We start from the raw sequence: 19144 nt of genomic DNA, 5'->3' as shown, positions 1-19144 counted from the left end.
TGGAGTGGTGGGGACAGAAGCCAGATGGCTTTGTGAATGCTGACAGTGGCCTGAGTTAATCCAAGGATAGCCATGTCAAAACAAACTTAAGGCAGATAGTTTTCATTAGAAAACCAGTAAGACACTCAACTATATTGTTGTTTTTTTTTTAAATAGAAAATGAACGTTCCTCCCCAATCAAAATCCTGATTTTTCTGCTTGCTTTATATCTGGGGCTCACTTATTTTAGACTATGTATGTTTTATAACTTGACCTAAAAATTCTTCATTAGATTAGATGTCACTGAATGTCTTATCCTCATCAGTGTATCAGACTGGCAGGTACTAAACAAATCAAATAAAAGACAGTAAATTTCTATACCAAGAAGATTGTATTTAATGAGATTTGACATGAGTCTAAAAGATGAAGAATGAGAAATAATGTGTGTTAAAATTGATTACAATTGGATTTGGATCTGCAGATACACAGACTTACAGTTTTGTCTCTTGAACAACTAATTTTAAAATACATAAAAATTCTATAGAAGTGGTTTTGCTTGGTTCCCTCATCAGGAACCCTCACTGCAGCAGGGTTAGCAGATCGTTTGTTTTCATGAGTGCTCTTTGAACCAATCAGGACACAGATAATCTTGTTATACCTCTGTGGGCTTATGTTTCTTTTGATGAGAGTCTAGAGAAGTCATGGGTAATACTTTATTGTGTGCCAGGAACTGCTTATGTTTCAGTTGTACAAGGTCAGATCTTAATTTAACCACCAACTGGTTACTTAATTTTAGATACACAGAGGAACACATTGGCTCCAAAGCACTTCCTCTGGTTTAGGAAGGCAAGGCCCTGGATAAGAATGACAAGACGATCATTCCAAAAGGTGAGATTATGAAATATTTGATCTGTACCTCACCAACTAGCTTATTAAGTAGCTTAGTATTGGGAATATTTTAAACAGATGGAAATACGTATTGTGGTAGATTCTCATTACTTTCTTTTCCATTGATCATCCATGGGTTTGCCTTTCTAAGGCCTTTTAAATCACAGAATAAAGGCAGAGTTGTTTTTGTTTGTTTATAGAATATTAACTCCATAGCAGGGTTATGAAGCATAGTAGTGCCATGAGAAAAACAGATCAAGAATGCATATGCTTTTAGGAAGTGTCAATATACACACCATAGAATTCCAGAAGGGTCTTAGCTGGCCCTCGTTTCTGAGGAAAAAAATTAAATGATTTTTGTGATTAAAATAAATTTCTATTGAGGTTTTTTCACCACTTACAGCAAAAGATGGATGCTTTATGTTCAGATCAAAAAATTCCTTTCAGTTCTTTTAAATCAGATGAAAAAAAGGAACTCAGTAGGATTGGAAATTTGTTTCTGCAAAATAAATCATGGAATCTTGAGGTTAGAAAGCCCTTAGAATTTACCTGAGCCAATCACCCATCTGGTTCATAAGTGAACACATAACATCTAAATAACCTTCTACATCTAAAATGAAATGATTTCTTTGAAATATCAGTGATATGGACAAGGAAGTTCTAACTCTGTATTGTGCTGAGAACATTATATTATTGTTGTGAAATATCATAATTTTACACTTCCATTGTTTCTGTGGGAATAGTTTGTTTTCAAATGGAAATTAGTGGAAATATAAGCATTTTAGGTGAGAGTTGTTTGATAGGTTTGCTGATTGTTTGCTTAAACTCTTTTAGAAAACTTGTGAATATTTGGATTACAAAATGAGACTGTCTTTTCATTAATTTCATTACAATAGATGGGTCATCAGTTATAGTGTAGTGGGTAAGCCTGTGTGGCCTCTAATGCCAAACAACTGGGTTTATAACCACAGCTCCACCACTTACTATATGTGTAAGCTTGGGCAAATTACCTTCCAACTCTGTGCCTCAGTTTCCTTTGTCTGTAAAAGGGGAGAAAGTGTATTATAGAAATTAAATGTCATTATCAACTAATGTACTTAACATGTCACAGGAAAGTGCTCACTAGATGTTACTTATAATACCTATTAAATTCAATAAAACATATATTTGTTGAGGACATGCTGTGTGCTTAACTCTTTGCCAAACCTTGGACAGGAGGGGAGTGACTGTGGTGTTTCTGGGGAAAAGTCTAGAATGCATTACTTAAGGCAGCAAACTCCCCAAGGGAGGGATCCTATTGTCTTGTGTCTAGCACTATGCCTGGAACATAGCAGACACTGAACACATATTTTTGAATGAATGAATAGAATAGTCTGAAAATCCTTAGGAAAAAAATAATAATCCTGAGAACTGCTGAGTCAATATTCCTCCTTTATCTTTTTGATTTAGTAGAGAAAGGAAATTTACACCATGCATCTGTATTTCAACAAAGTATTTGACAGTATTTCTTGATGATGTTCTTGTTATCAAAAAGAAGACATTAATACTGGATGGTGGTGTGTTTGGGAGGATTTGTAACTGGATAAACAGCTTTTCTTGAAGGGTGCTAAATAATAGATCAATGTCAACCTGAAGACCTTTCTGTCCCGTGCCAATTTCTGTTCAACATTTATCATTATTAACAGAGCAGATGGACATATAGAGGACATGCAAATAGATCTGCAAATAGAACAATACTTGGAGGATAGAAAATGAATTAGATCTTAGCAGACTGGAATAAAGGTCAAATCTTTAAAAAAAAAAAAAATGAAAAGAAATGTAATAGGTTTACATAAAGAGTCCTGCACAGAAATGCATAGTGATAATGTAAGAAAAAACAAGGAATGTAGAGTTTAGGCCAGGAGGGGTCCAAATCAAGTGTGTGACATGGTAGCCCCCAAATTCATCTGAGCTTAAGCTAAATTAACATCGATAGTGTCTAGGAAAAGGGAGGCAGTCATGCTTGCTTAGTGTTGTGTTGATCTGACTATAGCTGTTGTGCTGCGATCAGAGCCTATGGTCCAGAGCCACTTTTAGAAAGAAATGGATAAACAAGTATGTTTATAGGAAAGCAGTCAAGATGGTGGATGGAGGTGAATCTATGGCACAGGAAGAAAAGTTGTCCAACCTCTGGAGGAGAAGCCTCACTAGAGATTTAACAGCTTTCCTGGGGAATGATTAAAGGGCTGTCATGTAGCAGAGGAACAACATTTTATCTGTGTGACTCAGAGGAATAGAACTGGGATCACAGAATAATGATTTGAGGAGATGGATTCAACTTCACTTTTTTCCTAGTTGTTAAAGCTGACCAAAGATGAAAGGCTCTGTGGGGATATAGTGAACTTCCTGTCACTTTGCTGGTAAGGGCTGAGGGGAGATAATTATTTGTTGGACATGTTGTAAATGGAATTTACAGGTGGAGTAACCAAATGGTCAACTCCGAAGTCTGGTGCTTCTAGAGAAAAGGAAGAAGGAAATAATGAGTATGTCAGAGTACCTGGTCAAGGGTAAGGGATAGAGCTAAAACTGCCACATAACCCCTAGAATTCTAGTTCCTCATTCCAGAGGAGTTCAACTACAGAAAAATTACAGGTAATGTTTGCTGAGTACTCACATCAAACAGAGTTAATGAGGCAGCTAATCCAGAGGGCAGGATTTGAACAAAATTTCAACTGTAACACCCAACTGTCTCCCCCAGAGAGAAATCAATAGCCTGTGTGTGATTTCAAAAGAAAATATGAAGAAATTCAGTGGCTCATTATTGCTTGAGTTTTGAATGGGAAAAGATTTGATTTGAGCCTCAGACAGAAACTTCTGTCGTGTCAAATAAACACGTACATATAGTAGTATATACATATGCCATATAAATAGTATAGACATACTACAGTGGTGTGTTCATATACATATATAGTACATAACGCTTTTATTAATGTCTAGATACATCATTTCATTTTTAGAGTTATTGTAGCTAATTAATGCAGTCGAAACATTTTTTACTCACCCTATAACTCAGTTATGTAAATAAATGTGGCCTTTTTTTTTTTTTTTTTTTTTTTTGGTCTATAACTGGCCTCACCTTCCTCAGAAGCTGCCATTCACTAATTAATGGGAAATGAGCTTTTGGTCTCATGCAGACTGATAGAATAACTCAGGTAACAAAGCTTTTACTTTTGGGTGATTCAAGTAGATGGATCAGTCTTCCAGATTTCTGTTTTTCCACAAGCCAAGAAACTCTCTCCATAAGTTTTCACCTGCTTACCTATAAATTTGTGCAAATTTCTCTCTTCTCAAAGTCACCAAGGTCCCTGTCAAGAAGTGGCCTATTTCACCACCTGTAAGGTTCAGCTTGTGAGCCAGCTGCCAGGCCAGTTTTCTGGAAGGCTTCGTAAGCTTTGGCTTCATAAAGTCAATTTTAGTTCCTTCCAAGTGGCTGATCATATCTGATTAAATGAACATCATTCTCATAGATGACACTTTATCCATGGCAATAAATATTCTTCAAGGATATGAATTTTAGTTGATGTATAGTTTTCCATTACTTAGGTATACAATAATGTCTCACACAAATTTCCTCTTGTTGGATATTTTATTATTTCTAATGTCTTGGGAGTTAAATATGACTGAGAGGAACCTTTTCACATGCAATTTTTTGTCCACATCTCTGATAATTTCTGTAAGATAGATCCCCAGATTTAGAATGATAAAGGGTAGGGCTTTTAAAAAATCATATTATCACTCAAGCTTGTTATAAGGGCACATCCATTAATAAGTTACTTTTTCATGGGCCATGCTTGCTCTGTTCTTTTCTATTCTATGTTTATATTCCTCTAGAGATCCACCTATTTGTGAATCTAGAGTTCCTTCCTGTTCTGTGCATCATTTGCACAAACTAGTACACATCTTCCCATATCTCTGTTGTAACTGAATTTAACATAGAAACCAATAGTAGAGAGTAAAAATATCTAATTTTGCAATATGAAACTAGAGATAAGCAAAACTAATATGACAAGTCTTATCAGCAGTATATTTACCTAGAAACTAAGTCTCAGTTAATGTAGCTCCAAAGCCGGAAATGAACTTGTAAAAACATAGGACACAAAAAACGCAGGGTGAGTATATTAATTTGCTAGTTTTATGAGTAGTATATATTTGATTATTCAATCACTCATTTATTCAGGCAATAGTATATTTTGCCTCTCTGTATGTTTTCTAAAATGTCAAGTTGTATCTCTTTGAGGCAACATAAAAGTAACATTCATTTTTTGAACTAAGCGTGTGTGTGTGTGTGTCTGTGTTCAATTTATCAGCAGAGTGAGTTGTGCTACTGAGGAAGGAAGAAATGGTCTAGGTCTCCCTGTCTTGTATAAAATTACACCATGAGGAGGGAGTTGCTGTAACACTACTTATAGATAAAAGTTACCTGTGTCTATGGACTGGACCCCAATTCTGACAGAATTTTAGCTCTCTCTGAAATCTCTTAGTTGACTGGTTGATTTTGCTAAAATCAGTCCAATGAAGCCACTGATCTGATTAGACACTTTGTTTCACAGGATTCTGAAAGAGCAAAAGTGCACAGCCACCGAGTAAATACCAAAGTTATAACGAAGTTTTATTTATATTGATTTTAATATATAGTTAAGATTACAAATATTAAGTGGTCAAAATGCAGGAAAGTGAAAATGAATGCTGTTTTGGATTTAATAACTGTATTTTCTTAGCAAAACCAACACATGAAACTCCTGTTTCACTATTGCTATTCCTCTGATAGGACAGATGCTGATGATTTTCTCTGGGACCTCCAGTAGATGAACACATCACTCAAAAACTGTAGCAGTTTGAGGGTAAGAAAAAACTGCCTCAGGGTATGAGGGTCACCCATTCCACACAGCAGAGCCTCTGGGTTTGGATTTGAGTTGTGTGTAAAACTGTGAAGAAATTTCAATTTTACTATATGTTCCTTTACTTATTCCCCCTTATTACCTCCCACTAGACTCTGTCTTAGACACGCTGCCATCTTCTCCACCCCATGCCATCTTCAGTAACTATTTCAAAAGATCCTAGTCCTACACTGGGGACCAGTATAGTGCTGCTGGTATTTTAAAAGGGACACTGGAAGATGGAACAATAAACACTAAAGAACAGAATCTTTCACTGATGCAACTGAATGACACTCGGGTGACAGGTGCCGGGGGCAATGTGATAATTGTGGACACAAAGGCCTTCCTCACATGGAAGTGATTGTACACTCTGGAAACTGCTACAGCCAGCCCTGCTTAGGACCCACAAACTTATTAACAGTACAGGGTTAACATGGAACATGGACTGGAGGTAGTTTAGAGAGTCTGATGCTGCAGAGAGGTGTCATGTACTCGTGTTCACTCCTGCATCATCCCTTGCAACATCATCCCAACCTCCTGACCACTTCAGTCAGGCACCAACTGGTATACGGATCCTTTTTTTAAAGACAGTAATGTTTAGATTCCAAGAAAAAAAGTACAGAATGAAGACAAGCCTAGGACACCGCAGACCACCCCCAGCAACACAAAGCCTTATTGCAGGGAGCCAAATATAAAGATTTATGTGTCCCTGTAAGCTATTTTTTATTTTTGGAAGTTATTGTCATTTAGAGCTGGCTGTTAAGAGCAAGATCAAAGTGTTTTCTTTAAAGGGCAACAGACTGTGGGTTGTTTTCCTGCTGCTTCAGAAAGACCTTAAAAATGAAGTTACCTGTGCTCTCTCCAGACTCAATAGCTCTGAGACATTGAGTGGGTCAGTTTCCACTTACACACAGTGAATCTGTAATACTGACAAAGTAGAATTGGGTAGTTTAAAGCAAGGCAATGTAAACAAAGTGGGTTTATAATCACTGAGGGTTTTTTAGTACTGAAGATATTCTAAAGCTTACATGACCATCACTTACCCTTTTCCCACTATCTAAATTTAGGATTTTACTCAGCCCGCCTATGAAGTAAACTAATAATTACTGATACATGAATAATACATTTAGCACTTGGAAATCATTAATTTGGTGGGTTTTTACTGGGATATGTGACAGGGCTTCCCAGGACCCATGAATTCTCCAAAATTTTATGCAGAATTTCCAGTAGGTATGCATCTCTCTGGAGAAAGAATCCAGTGCTTTCACCGAATGTGTTCTTGACCTTAAGGAAGGTTAACCAGCATTTTATTTCTATTTTACATTTAAATATTTTTTATTTGAGTATAGTTGGCACACAGTGTTACATCAGTTTCAGGGGTACAGCACAGTGTTTCAGCAATTCCCTATGTTATGCTATGCTCCCTGTGAGTGTAGCTACCATTGCCACCACACAGCACTATTACAATATCACTATCTTCCTTATGCTGTGCCTTTACTCCAATGACTTATTCATCCCTAACCAGAAGCCTGTACCTCCTTCTCCACTTCACCCATTTTTATCATCCCCCTTTGGTGACCATCAATTTGTTCTCTATATTTATAGGCCTGATCCTGCTTTTTGTTTATTCATTTTTCTCAACTCCACATATGAATGAAATCATGGTGTTTATTGTTCTCAGTCTGACAGATTTCCTTTAGCATAAACTCTCTAGGTCCATCTGTGTTGTGGCAAATGGCAAGATCTCATCCTCTTGTGGCTATATAATATTCCATTATACGTATCCATTCATCTCTCCATTCTTTATCCTTTCATCTCTTAATGATTAACCCATGCTTTAAATGAAAATGTTAATTGTCCAATATAATTGTTCTAGGTATTTGGCAAGCAGCTACTTATCAGTAATAAATAAATCTCACTAGTGGGCATCTCCAGAATAAGACTGGCAAACCATTAGTTAGAAAGGGTCAGGTACTTTCTCTAGACTGAGAAGTGGAGTCCCTGTGAAGAGGTCTTAAAGGAGGTCAAAATATTATTTGGCCTTTCCTCAAATTCCTGGTTGGTGCTTTATCTAAACAATTTTACATAAAGGTGGCCAATAGATTACTGCCAGCCTTCAGTGGGTATTGAGTCCTGGTCATTTTAAATTTGAGATACAGATAAATAACTCTCCTCTTGCTCTTCTTGCATCTCAACATCTCTGGGTTCATTCCAGTGATGTTCTCTGACTGTCTGCCTGACACTTCAGTGCACATGTACACAGATCTTCATTTTGTCCCAAGCTTTCAGTAAAAGGTTGGAGACAGCTTGTGTTAGGTAGGGGTTGTACCATGTGCTAAGAGTTTCCTAACTATTTCTACCCAGCAGTTGTTAGGGATACAAAACAGTTAAAAGCCTTAGATAATTTTGTTCTGGATGGAAGTTAAAATGACATTTTTAAACCAACAACAACAACAAAACTTTCCACAGATCAACTCAGTTCTCTAAGGAGTCTATGGTACTGGAAGTCCAAATTTCAAGCAGGGTTAGAACTGGGCTGATGATTTAAATAGGTTAAAGGCTCTGGATTCCATTACTAATCCCAGAGCCATGCAATCCCCCTATCACCACAGTGATACCAGTGAGAAAGGCAGCAGGCAATACCACAGGTTGAACTTCATGATCTAATTGTGCTGTCTGAAGGACCCAGTGCTCACCTGCTAGTAATGAGTCAACAACTTTTTTGCACTGAGAACACCCATTTGCTCCTAGTTGACTAGGATTAGAAGTAGAGAGAAAAGATAGAAAATAAAAAGAAAGTAAGGTACTTCCTTCCCCCAGAAAACTAATAATCCAAGTACAAACACAAAACACAAATATGTGAAGAATTTGCCAGCCAAATACAAAAGGAGTATAAATCCAGATATTAGAAAAATATCATGTGGGAGGAGATGCTTACAGATAAGGAAGGCCAGAGGGGAACTGGAACATTTCAGCAAGGCTTCCACAGGAGGGACATTGTGAACCAGGCCTGAGGTAGTATGGGCCATGAGTGTGGAACTGCTGGAGGGACTTGTGCATGAGGAAGAATAAAATGTGAAAGCACAGAAGTGAGAAAAATGAAGCCAAGCACAGAGTGGGCCATCAGATTTGTTTTGTTGGAAGAAATATCCATACCTGAGTACCATGGTCAGTTGTATGAATAAAGCAGGGCCTAGCTTATGTTAGTGGGTTCTTAACTAATTCATTCATTCACTCATTAATTCAACACACATTTAGAGACTACGGGCCTTAAGATGGTACTTCTCTAGATACAGACTAATTTTCTGGTCTTATTGGGTTACGTCCTAGGGAGAGGAGATAGACAATGAACCAATGAATAATTAATAAAATATAAAATACTACTTGAATCTATTTTGTGAATAAGACCCTGAGGGCACATGTTGGCGTCTTGAGTAGACTGAGATATCATGGTATGAGGCAATGTGCTTAGGGGATGCTGCTACTCTCATGGGCAGTCTTCCAACATTACCACTATTCTCTCTTTTATGTTCCACGATAATAGTAGGCCCTGGTGCAGAGCAATGAAAATACAATCAAAATGATGCCATCGAGTTCATGTGCAGTGTGTTCCCAGGTCAGGTACGCCAGCTAGCAGCATGTGTAGAACTGTCCTTAAAGTTTGAGCTTAGCTAAATTTGAACAACGAAAGTTGGTAAAGCATATATCAGCTGAGTTTTGAAAATTGCCCATGGAAAACTGCTTTTGTTTTTTCTCCTTGGAAAGACACACTACCATGTAAAATTTCAAATAGATCATACATTTTGGCTCATAAAGTACCACCAATCAAAAATAATTTCATACTGATCATTAAACCTAGTCATAGAATTATTTTGACTTCTACACTTACTAAATTTCCTTCCGAAGTAAGAGAGAGTAGTTGATCCAATAGTAAAGACAGACACTCCTTTAATTTGATATTTGGAATACATAAGCCAATGAGAAATATTTTACATTTTTGTGTTTATCTTCAGGGAAGTGGCTTGTAATGGACAGAGCTATGCAGGGAGAGGAATGGAGACTCTCTTGGAGGGTTGGTCTCTGGTCTGAGGATGGAGTTGATGGTTCTTATTTCAGTTGTTCAAATGATGCTCTGAGACTGCTAGACCAGCCAGAAAACAAAACATGGGGACCAAACAATAGCCATATGAAGGTTCAAGTCAAGAAGCATCAGGAACATCACTACCACGATATTCTTATCTTTTCTGAGGGAGGGTAACCAAATCCTAAGACCCTTCCACTTTGGGAAAAGACTGGAAAACTAGCTGCTAAAAGATAGCTCTCCTCATTTATTATCCAAAACACTAAATATTTAGCCTTTGTTGTTGTTGTTGTTTAACTTCCTTTTGTTGAAAAATGCTCAACTCAGTTCAGGAATTTCATGGGCCATAGTACTTTGGTGCAAATGAGAAGATACTGCTTCCTTGGAGGCATGCATAGCACTCTGCCAGATTGTACAATGTGACTGGGTAGATTTGGCTGAATTTCCTTGGCCAGGAACACTTGTATAGTACACATCCTGTATAACCTCTTGTGGTGGCTCTGACTTAGTTGAAACAAGTGAGTGCATTAGAGAGAGCCACTAGTATTATGTAAATCAGCCCACAAGACTCTGGTTTTTTGTGCTTCTTCAAAAGCACAAATTCATTTTTATTCTGCTTATTGTTTGCCAGGTTTATCTACCTGCTGGCAGTTCCCACAACTAAGCCTCTCTTAATAAAGTCAGTCTTTACCACATCTACCCCTGTAGTAGTAGTTCCAGCATCCCTAACTGCAATAAGGATGCACTTTTGCCAAGGTGTCAGAAAGGATCTTTCCATGGCCAGGAATGCAGGTAGCACAAGTCCATAGAAGTGGATTTCCTGGAGTACCCAGAGAATCATGTGGTCTATCACACTGAACAGAGCCAGTCAATAAGAAAGTTCTCTAAGAACTTATAGCTGGTTTTATCAGATTAACCCTTTCCTGTTTATTTTAAAGTTCTGGAATTTTGAAACTTGTTCATTCCATATGTGAGACTAGACAGTAGTTACTCAGGAGGAATAACTTGAAAGTGCTTGAAAGATCAGTTCCTTTTTTTTCCCCCCCTAAATAGGCTCCACTTTGAGCATGGAGCCCAATGTGGGGCCTGAACTCATGGTCCCAAGAACTCATGACCCTGAGATTAAGAACTGAGCTGAGATTGAGTTGGATCCTTAACCAACTGAGCTGCCCAGGTGCCCCAGTTCTCATTTCCTTCTACTCAAAGTTTCCTTCATGTCTTCTCTGTTTTGTTTAATTCATTAAGAAGCTTCTCTGGGCCAAGCTCCTTCTAGGGTCCTAAGAGGCACAGAGATGAGTAATGTAAAGCCCTTACCTCAAAGAGCATAGAGTCTGTTAGAGGAAGTTGGACACAAAGACAGAATAACTGCAGTTCAAGGCAGCCAGTTAAAAGCATTACTGATGTGAGGAAAGGAATAAATTAGTAAATAAGCAGACACAGCATTAAAAGTTAAGAATGTGAAAGGCTTACTGTTCTCTATTCCTATCTCTGTCTTACTTCTTCTTGGTTTGAGTTTTAAACTTCTAATGTGCTATGTAGAGCAGTATCTTCAGACAACTGGTAGGCTGAGATTAGTGTAAGTCAGAAGCATGGGAAAATGAGTTCTTACAAGCCTAACTACAGTTATTAAATGAAAAAAAAAAAGTCCCAAATTAGAAAATGCAGACGTGCAAAGGGCAAGTAATTAAAGGTTTCAAAAGTTAGGTTGGGCTTCATATATAATACTGATGAACATGTTAACTGCATTTATATTTGTTCAATGGGGAAAGATGAATGCATTTTAGTCCTTCATTTTGCATTTTTCACATTAACTGTATGTACTGTTCTATGTTGTTTGCTGATAATAAGAAACTGCCTCTTTCAAAATTATACCCAGTCATGGATACTAATGATGACCCCGATGACGACCATCTTACAAGTTATGATATTCAGCTCAGTATTCAAGAATCCATTGAAGCCAGCAAGTCTGTATTTTATTCTGAAAGGTAACATTCAAATTGTCCTCAACAAAATTTCTTTATGGCATTCATTTTGTTGTCAGATCAAATGAAAGACACTTCCTGACTCTTCCTCTAGGAAAATGATTATTCATCTTTTCTGGCAGAGAATCAATAGCTTTACCATGGCCACTGTGTATAGGTTTTGGCAATATGACCTTCCACAAATCCCCACCTTCTGTGGAAGATGTGAATAACCTAAATAGGAAATTCTAAATAGGAAATTCAACCTAAATGGTTGAATTTGGTTGCATAGGATTGCCTATTTTTAAAAATTAATATAGAATAAAAAGGACAAGAAGTCATTTGAACAAATTTGCAAGTACAATTTATACAACTAAAATATAGATAGGTATACAGAAGTCTGTTCTGAACATTTTAGAGCCCATTCTGCTACTGACTCAGACAACCGTTATAAGTAATGTACTTCATTTTTATTTTTATTTTTTATTTTTTTTTTGTACTTCATTTTTAGATCATCAAACTGTGAAAAATAACATGGGGTTGCCCCTAAGTTTAGCCCCAAAGAATGAGAAAGAGTTGAGGGCTTTTATTGAAAACCAGCATTATGTAAACCACCATCTCTTTAATTACCTACTATCCAAATGACAGATGTTAGTAAATTAAGCACAAAATTAATACTTCATGTTAGCAGGAGTTATAGAGTATGAAACTGAAAAGGTAGATTTCTACCTTAAACAACATACATTATACTTCTGACAAAGATAAACCTTAGTTTGCATTCTGTTATAGTATTTAGAATCTTGTATTCTGAAATTTCGTAGTGCTTTTGAATAGGGCTATAAAATTATTGCTTTTAATAAATAAAAAATAAATAATAAATGTTTATTTATTCTTAAAAATGGACATAGTACCTTTACATTGGGTCTCTTTAATTTTTCCCTTATCTCCAACAGAGCTCCCAAGAAGGCTTTCACAACCCTATAATGCCAACAGATGTTTCTACTTAATAGAGTTTAATTGATTTGTTAAGAAATACCTTGTTTCTTTTGAATAAACACACACACCAGAGAATTGCCATGAGGGTTGAAATCACAGCCTGTTGGGTCGATGACTAGAAGTTTGTTTAGTAAATGCTCAGCCTATTTTCTTGTAAATCAGTTGATTAAAGACTCTAACAGGCAGTGTGGATCAGAAGCTCCCAATTAAAAAACTATGAATTAGCAGTTATTAACTTCAAGGCAACAAACCTTACTGAGTATAGTTTTTAAAATTGGAAGAATCCTTAGAGATCTATTTAATCTCATCATTTTAGAGATGAAAAAACCACTACCTGGAGAGACTAACTGGCCTCCCCAGGATCACAAAATCATGAAATCTGAGCCCAGCTCTTCTGACTCTGATTACAATTGTTTACTCTGCTTCCATTGCTTAGAACTAATTTCAGTGATAGCATGATAATCTTGTATTCCGTCATCCGTACTAACGTGCCTAGGTCTATTGTATCATAAATATACTCTGTATCTGATTCTTAAACATTTGCATTTTTAAAGTAGATAGAATCAGTTATGTGCACTTCTTGTAGATCTTGATTATTAAAATCATGTACAAAAACTCAGTATAACTTAAGTGTTTAAAGTTCACCACTGGGATAAATATGGCTTATTTTTCTTTCTCTGGTAGATTTGCACCACTAAGTGATCAAAACAGAAAACTTGTAGAAGCCATAAAACAAGGTAAATGGGTGTATTTCCTATAACAGGACAGGTTGGAGAGTTCACTTTGCTGAGACAGACATATGTTACCGTGCATTTAATTTAGGTCACATTCTTGAGCTCCAGGAATATGTGAAATATAAATATGCATTGGATGAAGCTGATGAAAAAGGATGGTTTCCGCTGCACGAAGCTGTTGTTCAACCCATTCAACAAATACTTGAAATTGTTCTGGACGGTAAGAGAACATAAAATCCCTTTGACCAAACCGACACAAAAATGTAGAAGTTATGAGTGTTCCCAACAAACACAAGTGAAAAGAAAAAGAGTAAAAGATTATTTGGAATATGGGAAAGAAAATATCCATGTTTTATACTCAGAGTATAAAAATCAGCACATTTTATGGGGTGCCTTGATCAGTTAAGTGTCCGACTCTTGATTTTGGCTCAGGTCATGATCTCATTGTGAGATTGAGCCCCACGTGGGGCCCCACACTGGGCATGAGGCCTGCTTAAGATTCTGCCTCTCCCTCACCCCCACACCCATACTCTCCCTCTAAAAAAAATAGCACATTTTGTGGGGTTCAGAGTTCACCATTTGCATCCTTCTAAGAATGTGGCTGAAGATGGCTCAAAGAGGTGGTTACAACCTAAAAATAATAAAAGTTTATACATATTATGAATTGATTGATTTGAATACAAAGCTGTTTTGCTTTTGGGAGCCAGCTTTTAATTTTTCATCTTGAATTATCTCTTAACAGTTTCCAGCAGATTATTATCATGTAATAAGTACATTTGCAATATTTTGTGCTTGTGTTACATTAATTTTTTCATAATGCAAACATTAGTAAATATCGTGGTAAATTGACCCAGGGTTAAGTATTACTAATAATGTTTATAATCCTGATGTTCTAGCACAATATTTGTCATATCTTGGCAACTTTCTAAAAAAATATTTTCATTTATTTATTCATGAGATTCCCAGAGAGAGAGGCAGAGACAGAGGCAGAGGGAGAAGCAGGCTCCATGCAGGGAGCCCGATGTGGGACTCAATTCTGGGACACCAGGATCACACCCTGAGCTGAAGGTAGATGCTCAACCACTGAGTCACCCAGGTGTCCCAATCTTGGCAACTTTTAAAACATCTTGTGAGTGTGCTATCTTTCAATAAACTTCAATGTTACTCCGTCATTCTACACTCCAGGAGACAGTCATAGCTACTTGATAATTTACTATCCAGCCAGCCAGCAAAAAATAGATAACTAAATAATCAGACAAACAGATACAGAAGATGATGTTAAGTATGGTATTTTCTAACATATTCTGACAGTATTCAAATATGTTCCTATTCCCACACTCACAGATTTCATTTGACACAAACCAATTTCAGGTGCAATTTAAATAACGCTACAAAGGATTGAGGAGTTGTTACAATTTATCAAAAAATAAGAGCTTGTAATCCATTTAAAAAAATCACCTTGAAACATAGAGTTTACTTTTCTGTCAAGTTCATGCCTATCTTTTTATACTAACCATCATTTGATAAACTTGAATCATGTCTTTTAACCTTTCCTTTTCATCAATTGACTTTGTTCAATCTAGAATACATAATATTGGATTATTCTGATCTCTGTGATATCCTTTAAGTAAAGATTTTTAACTTTATACAATATTTTTACATTTCAGCATCCTACCAGACACTCTGGGAGTTCAAGACCTCTGATGGAGAAACACCCTTGACTTTGGCAGTCAAAGCTGGTCTGGTGGAAAATGTAAGAACTTTACTAGAAAAGGGAGTGTGGCCAAACACCAAAAATGACAAAGGAGAGACACCCCTTCTGATTGGTAAATGCCCTTTTTTTTCTAGAAATTTTATAGTTTGAGACAAAGAAATATTTAATAAGTATTTATTGGAAACCACTATGCATAAAGTTATGTGACCTCATCTCCTTCTATTCCCTGAGCTCCTCCCCTAACACCTAGCTCATCTGCCTTATAATTTTGGGTTTTTAATCCTACAAAGAGGTCAAATGTGAAAGATCCTTCAGCACCAGCTAAATAGGAGAGATCCAACCTTGGAGCTTTGTGAGGCCAGAAGTACCTGTTCTGAAGGAATATTCTCTAGGTAGGTTCTGATTGAAGGTAGAGTCGCATGTGTGGTATGTAGCCAGAAGAAAGAGAGAGAAAGGAAGTTCAAAACAGAGATACCAGGTTCACATCAGAACAATGAGGTGCCAGGAAATTCCGACCACAAAGATTCAGCACTGGGCACCTACAATGGGGTTTACAACTATGATACAAGGAATGATGGTAAACCTAAGGGTAAAGTTTATCAGTTCCTTCTCAGTCTGTGTATCCTACTATTTTTGTTGACCAATAAAAATTGGCAAGTCTGCTTGTAAGAGTAAGGTGATATTAACTACAAAGGACTAGAGATGACATTTCCTGTCATTTATGGATGTAGAGTAGTGAAATTTGTCACAATAACATTGTGTTTATTATAAGTAAACCAGAACTCTTATCCTGAGCAGGTTCTATACATACAAAATGGAATATTCATCTATGGTTGCATCACCACTATTAATGTGATCTGTATTATTTTTAAAGGCAAATACCATGGGGTATTTGCAATGACATCCAGGTATGTGTAGTTGTTTCTATAGATAATTCGGTAGATATTTATAGATGTTTGATTTCTGCAAAAAACAAACACATATACACTTTTCCAGAGTTTGTATACCATCTCATTTTGCAAATGTAGAATTATTCTCTACTTGCTATTCTCAATTCACTAAGTTAGGGACAACTAAGTCAGGATTTATCACTCATTTGATTTATTTTTGATTTATTTGCTTCTGTTTTTCTTTAATGCCTAATGCTTACAACAAAGCATTAGGCATTTACGTGCATTTCTTTTTTTGTATATTTTTTATTGGAGTTCGATTTGCCAACATATATAGTATAAAACCTATGTGCATTTTGGAGTTGCATATGTTGGTTTCTCTAGCAATATCTGAAGTGTGGGAAAGGAAGTTGGTCACTGAGTTATCAGAGTCAAAACAGAATTAATATCTGGAAATAATATTTTTTAAAAGCTACACAGTAATATCAGGAAAAGAAAAAAGTCTCATGAAGGAAATTTTCTGAAGGGGTTTGTTTATGTGTCCATCATCCACATAACTGGGGAATGGGGATTTTCTTGGATTATCTTCTCTTTGTGGAGCCCAGGTCAAGTATTTTTAGGTTCTGTAGGAAAATGGATCATCCATGGCACTTTCCTAATTTTCTTTTTGGTTCTATAGGCTACTCTGAAATTTGCTATCCATTAACTTATAAAAGGAGAGATAAAAATATGCCATTCTTCTGATTTTTCTGTGTGATGTCATTAATTTTTTTAGCCCAATGCCATCATCTTTGTCTTTATTATAGAAAACCCTTAAAGGACCAAACAAATATCACTTTGGATCCCTCCAGGGCTTTTCTTCCCCATCAGCCATCTGGTCCTTATTTGTAGTCCTTTGATGTATTACAGTTATCAAACAGTTACTTGCTGAGTGCTAAATATCTAATTTGTGATCATCTGACACTTATAAAGGGTGTCTTGCACTCAGACTCCCCTCTGTCCACCCTCTAAAGGTGGTGTCACCTTTCTCCAGTTGGTTAGTCACAGGATTATCCTGGCCACTGGGGCCAGGGTATAGAGCAAGCCCAGGGAATTGAGGAACACATCTCAGTTCCACTCCTCTCCATTGTCCCACAACCTCATGCCATTTACAGATAGGTTAATTTTACTTCATTTTCTTTCTCACAAATCAATATACCCCCTCTTCACTCATTCTTCTCTTTCAATCTGCCAATTCTTGTCAAGAGACCTCAGAAAAATCGCTCTTCTCTATTTGTACATCTTAGGAGTCACAAGGTAAATCAGTGCTGACAATAAGAAAATGAGCAAAACACATCTATTCATAAAAAGAAAGAAAATGACAGAGATTGAAAATAAAAAGTTACAGCAAACTATAAAGTGTGCTGAGCAAAACACATGAGCAAAACACATCTATCCAGAAAAAGAAAGAAAATGACAGGGATTGAAAATAAAAAGTTACAGCAAACTATAAAGTGTTCAAAAGTGCCTATAATCTATGAAAAAGTCTCTAATTCCCTAACTCATCAACTGAAGTTAGGTTTTCTTTAAGCATTATTGTTGAAGATCTATATCTATCTATCTATCTATCTATATATATATATTCAGAGAAACAGGAGCAAATATATATATGTATTTTACTATATAAGTCATTTAAGTTTTATTTTACTTAGTTATGTTACACAAATACTGGGCCTGTGCCTTATTAGTTTTCATTATTTTGTGATTTATTAAGAATATCTTCATGGGCTAGCTAGGGAGAGGTCCCCCAGGATTTGCATTATTATTTTTATGGGAAATAAATATATTCTTAGCTCTAAAACAATTAAATTGCAAGTAAGGCTTTATTTTTAAAATTATTTTAAGTTGTGGCCTATACATGATATTTTCGTGAGGAAAGACTAATATCTCTAATCAACATATTTTCTGAGTCAGACAAAAGGAAAATAGATCACAATAGAAGAGATTCATTAGTTTAATACTTTAAAAAATGCAACAGGAACAAGAAGATAAATGAGGACACATACCTTTTAGTTCATTTCACTTATTGATGTTTTTCTCTGCAATGACACCAGCTAGGATGAGGCAATTCACTATAATTAGAGCTGCCAGTGGCAGGTGGGCAATCCAGGGAAAGGCATTTGTCAACAGACTCCTACTTAGTGAGCAGGAGAAAAAGTGAAATCTCACCATAGTAATGGTTTCCCTGCTCCAAATGAATTAGGCAGAGTTTGTCTTCATCTTCCGGTGGGAGCTCTTTCTCTTGCCTTGGCCTTCAAAGCTTTTTGTATTCTGCCCCCAGAATGTTCTGTGTGGCTCCTCATCTCCTCCTGCCTTTCCCAGTGAAGACCTTAATTCTGAGTTTCTCTTCAAATAGAAGACACTATAGGCTTCTTTTCTAGACTATAAATTGCATAAGTGAGAACCAGTCCATGTTTTTCCTGTTGTCCACAGTGTCTGACACTGTGCCTTTCATATAGCCTGAGTGCCTGAACTGAATGAGTGAGTGAATGAATGAATAAAACTCTATTTACCTCCATTAGCAAGGAGTATCACTCATCCTTCTCTGTTTCTTATTAAGATCTTACTTCCTGGGGCACCTTACTTACTGGGTGGCTCAGTCAGTTGAATGTCTGACTCTTGGTTTCAGCTCAGGTCATTCGTTATCTCGTTGTGACATGGAGCCCTGCATCAGGAGTGAATCTGCTTGAAGATTCTCTCCCTCTACCTCTCCCTTCACTTGTGCGCACACATGTTTTCACTCACTCTCTCTCAAATAAGTAAATTTAAAAAAGAAAAAAGATTTTACTTACTGATAAGAGAAACATCATATATTCCAGAGTTATTTATCTCTAAACTAAGACAATCTCTTAACTCAAATGAGGTGGGGGGGTTGCTTTTAACTGTAATTCAATCTATTAGAAATAGCAGAGGGGGAGAGAGACCACTGATCCAGTGAGTCTCTTG

General features: G+C 36.7%; 1 protein-coding gene across 3 annotated transcripts in view; it reads left to right on the top strand.

The window, feature by feature from the left end:
* ASB15 (ankyrin repeat and SOCS box containing 15) overlaps positions 1-19144 on the top strand; it is a 60751-nt gene that overhangs the window by 27824 nt on the left and 13783 nt on the right. The window contains exons 3-8 of one of the 3 annotated variants that reach the window (XM_072764137.1): positions 5675-5747; positions 11741-11849; positions 13506-13558; positions 13644-13775; positions 14514-14684; positions 15223-15381. In XM_072764137.1, the coding sequence (XP_072620238.1) occupies positions 11743-11849; positions 13506-13558; positions 13644-13775; positions 14514-14684; positions 15223-15381 (622 nt within the window). In that variant the 5' untranslated portion in view covers positions 5675-5747; positions 11741-11742. Of the gene's footprint in view, positions 1-775; positions 868-5674; positions 5748-11712; positions 11850-13505; positions 13559-13643; positions 13776-14513; positions 14685-15222; positions 15382-19144 lie in introns of those variants that run through there. The other 2 variants (XM_072764138.1, XM_072764139.1) reach the window with 2 other exon arrangements.

This window comes from Vulpes vulpes, chromosome 7, assembly GCF_048418805.1.
Source record: "Vulpes vulpes isolate BD-2025 chromosome 7, VulVul3, whole genome shotgun sequence".
In the NCBI taxonomy this organism is placed as follows: domain Eukaryota; kingdom Metazoa; phylum Chordata; class Mammalia; order Carnivora; family Canidae; genus Vulpes; species Vulpes vulpes.
The sequence above is the reverse complement of the archived record's forward strand: the minus strand, read 5'-3'. Positions and strand labels throughout refer to the sequence as shown.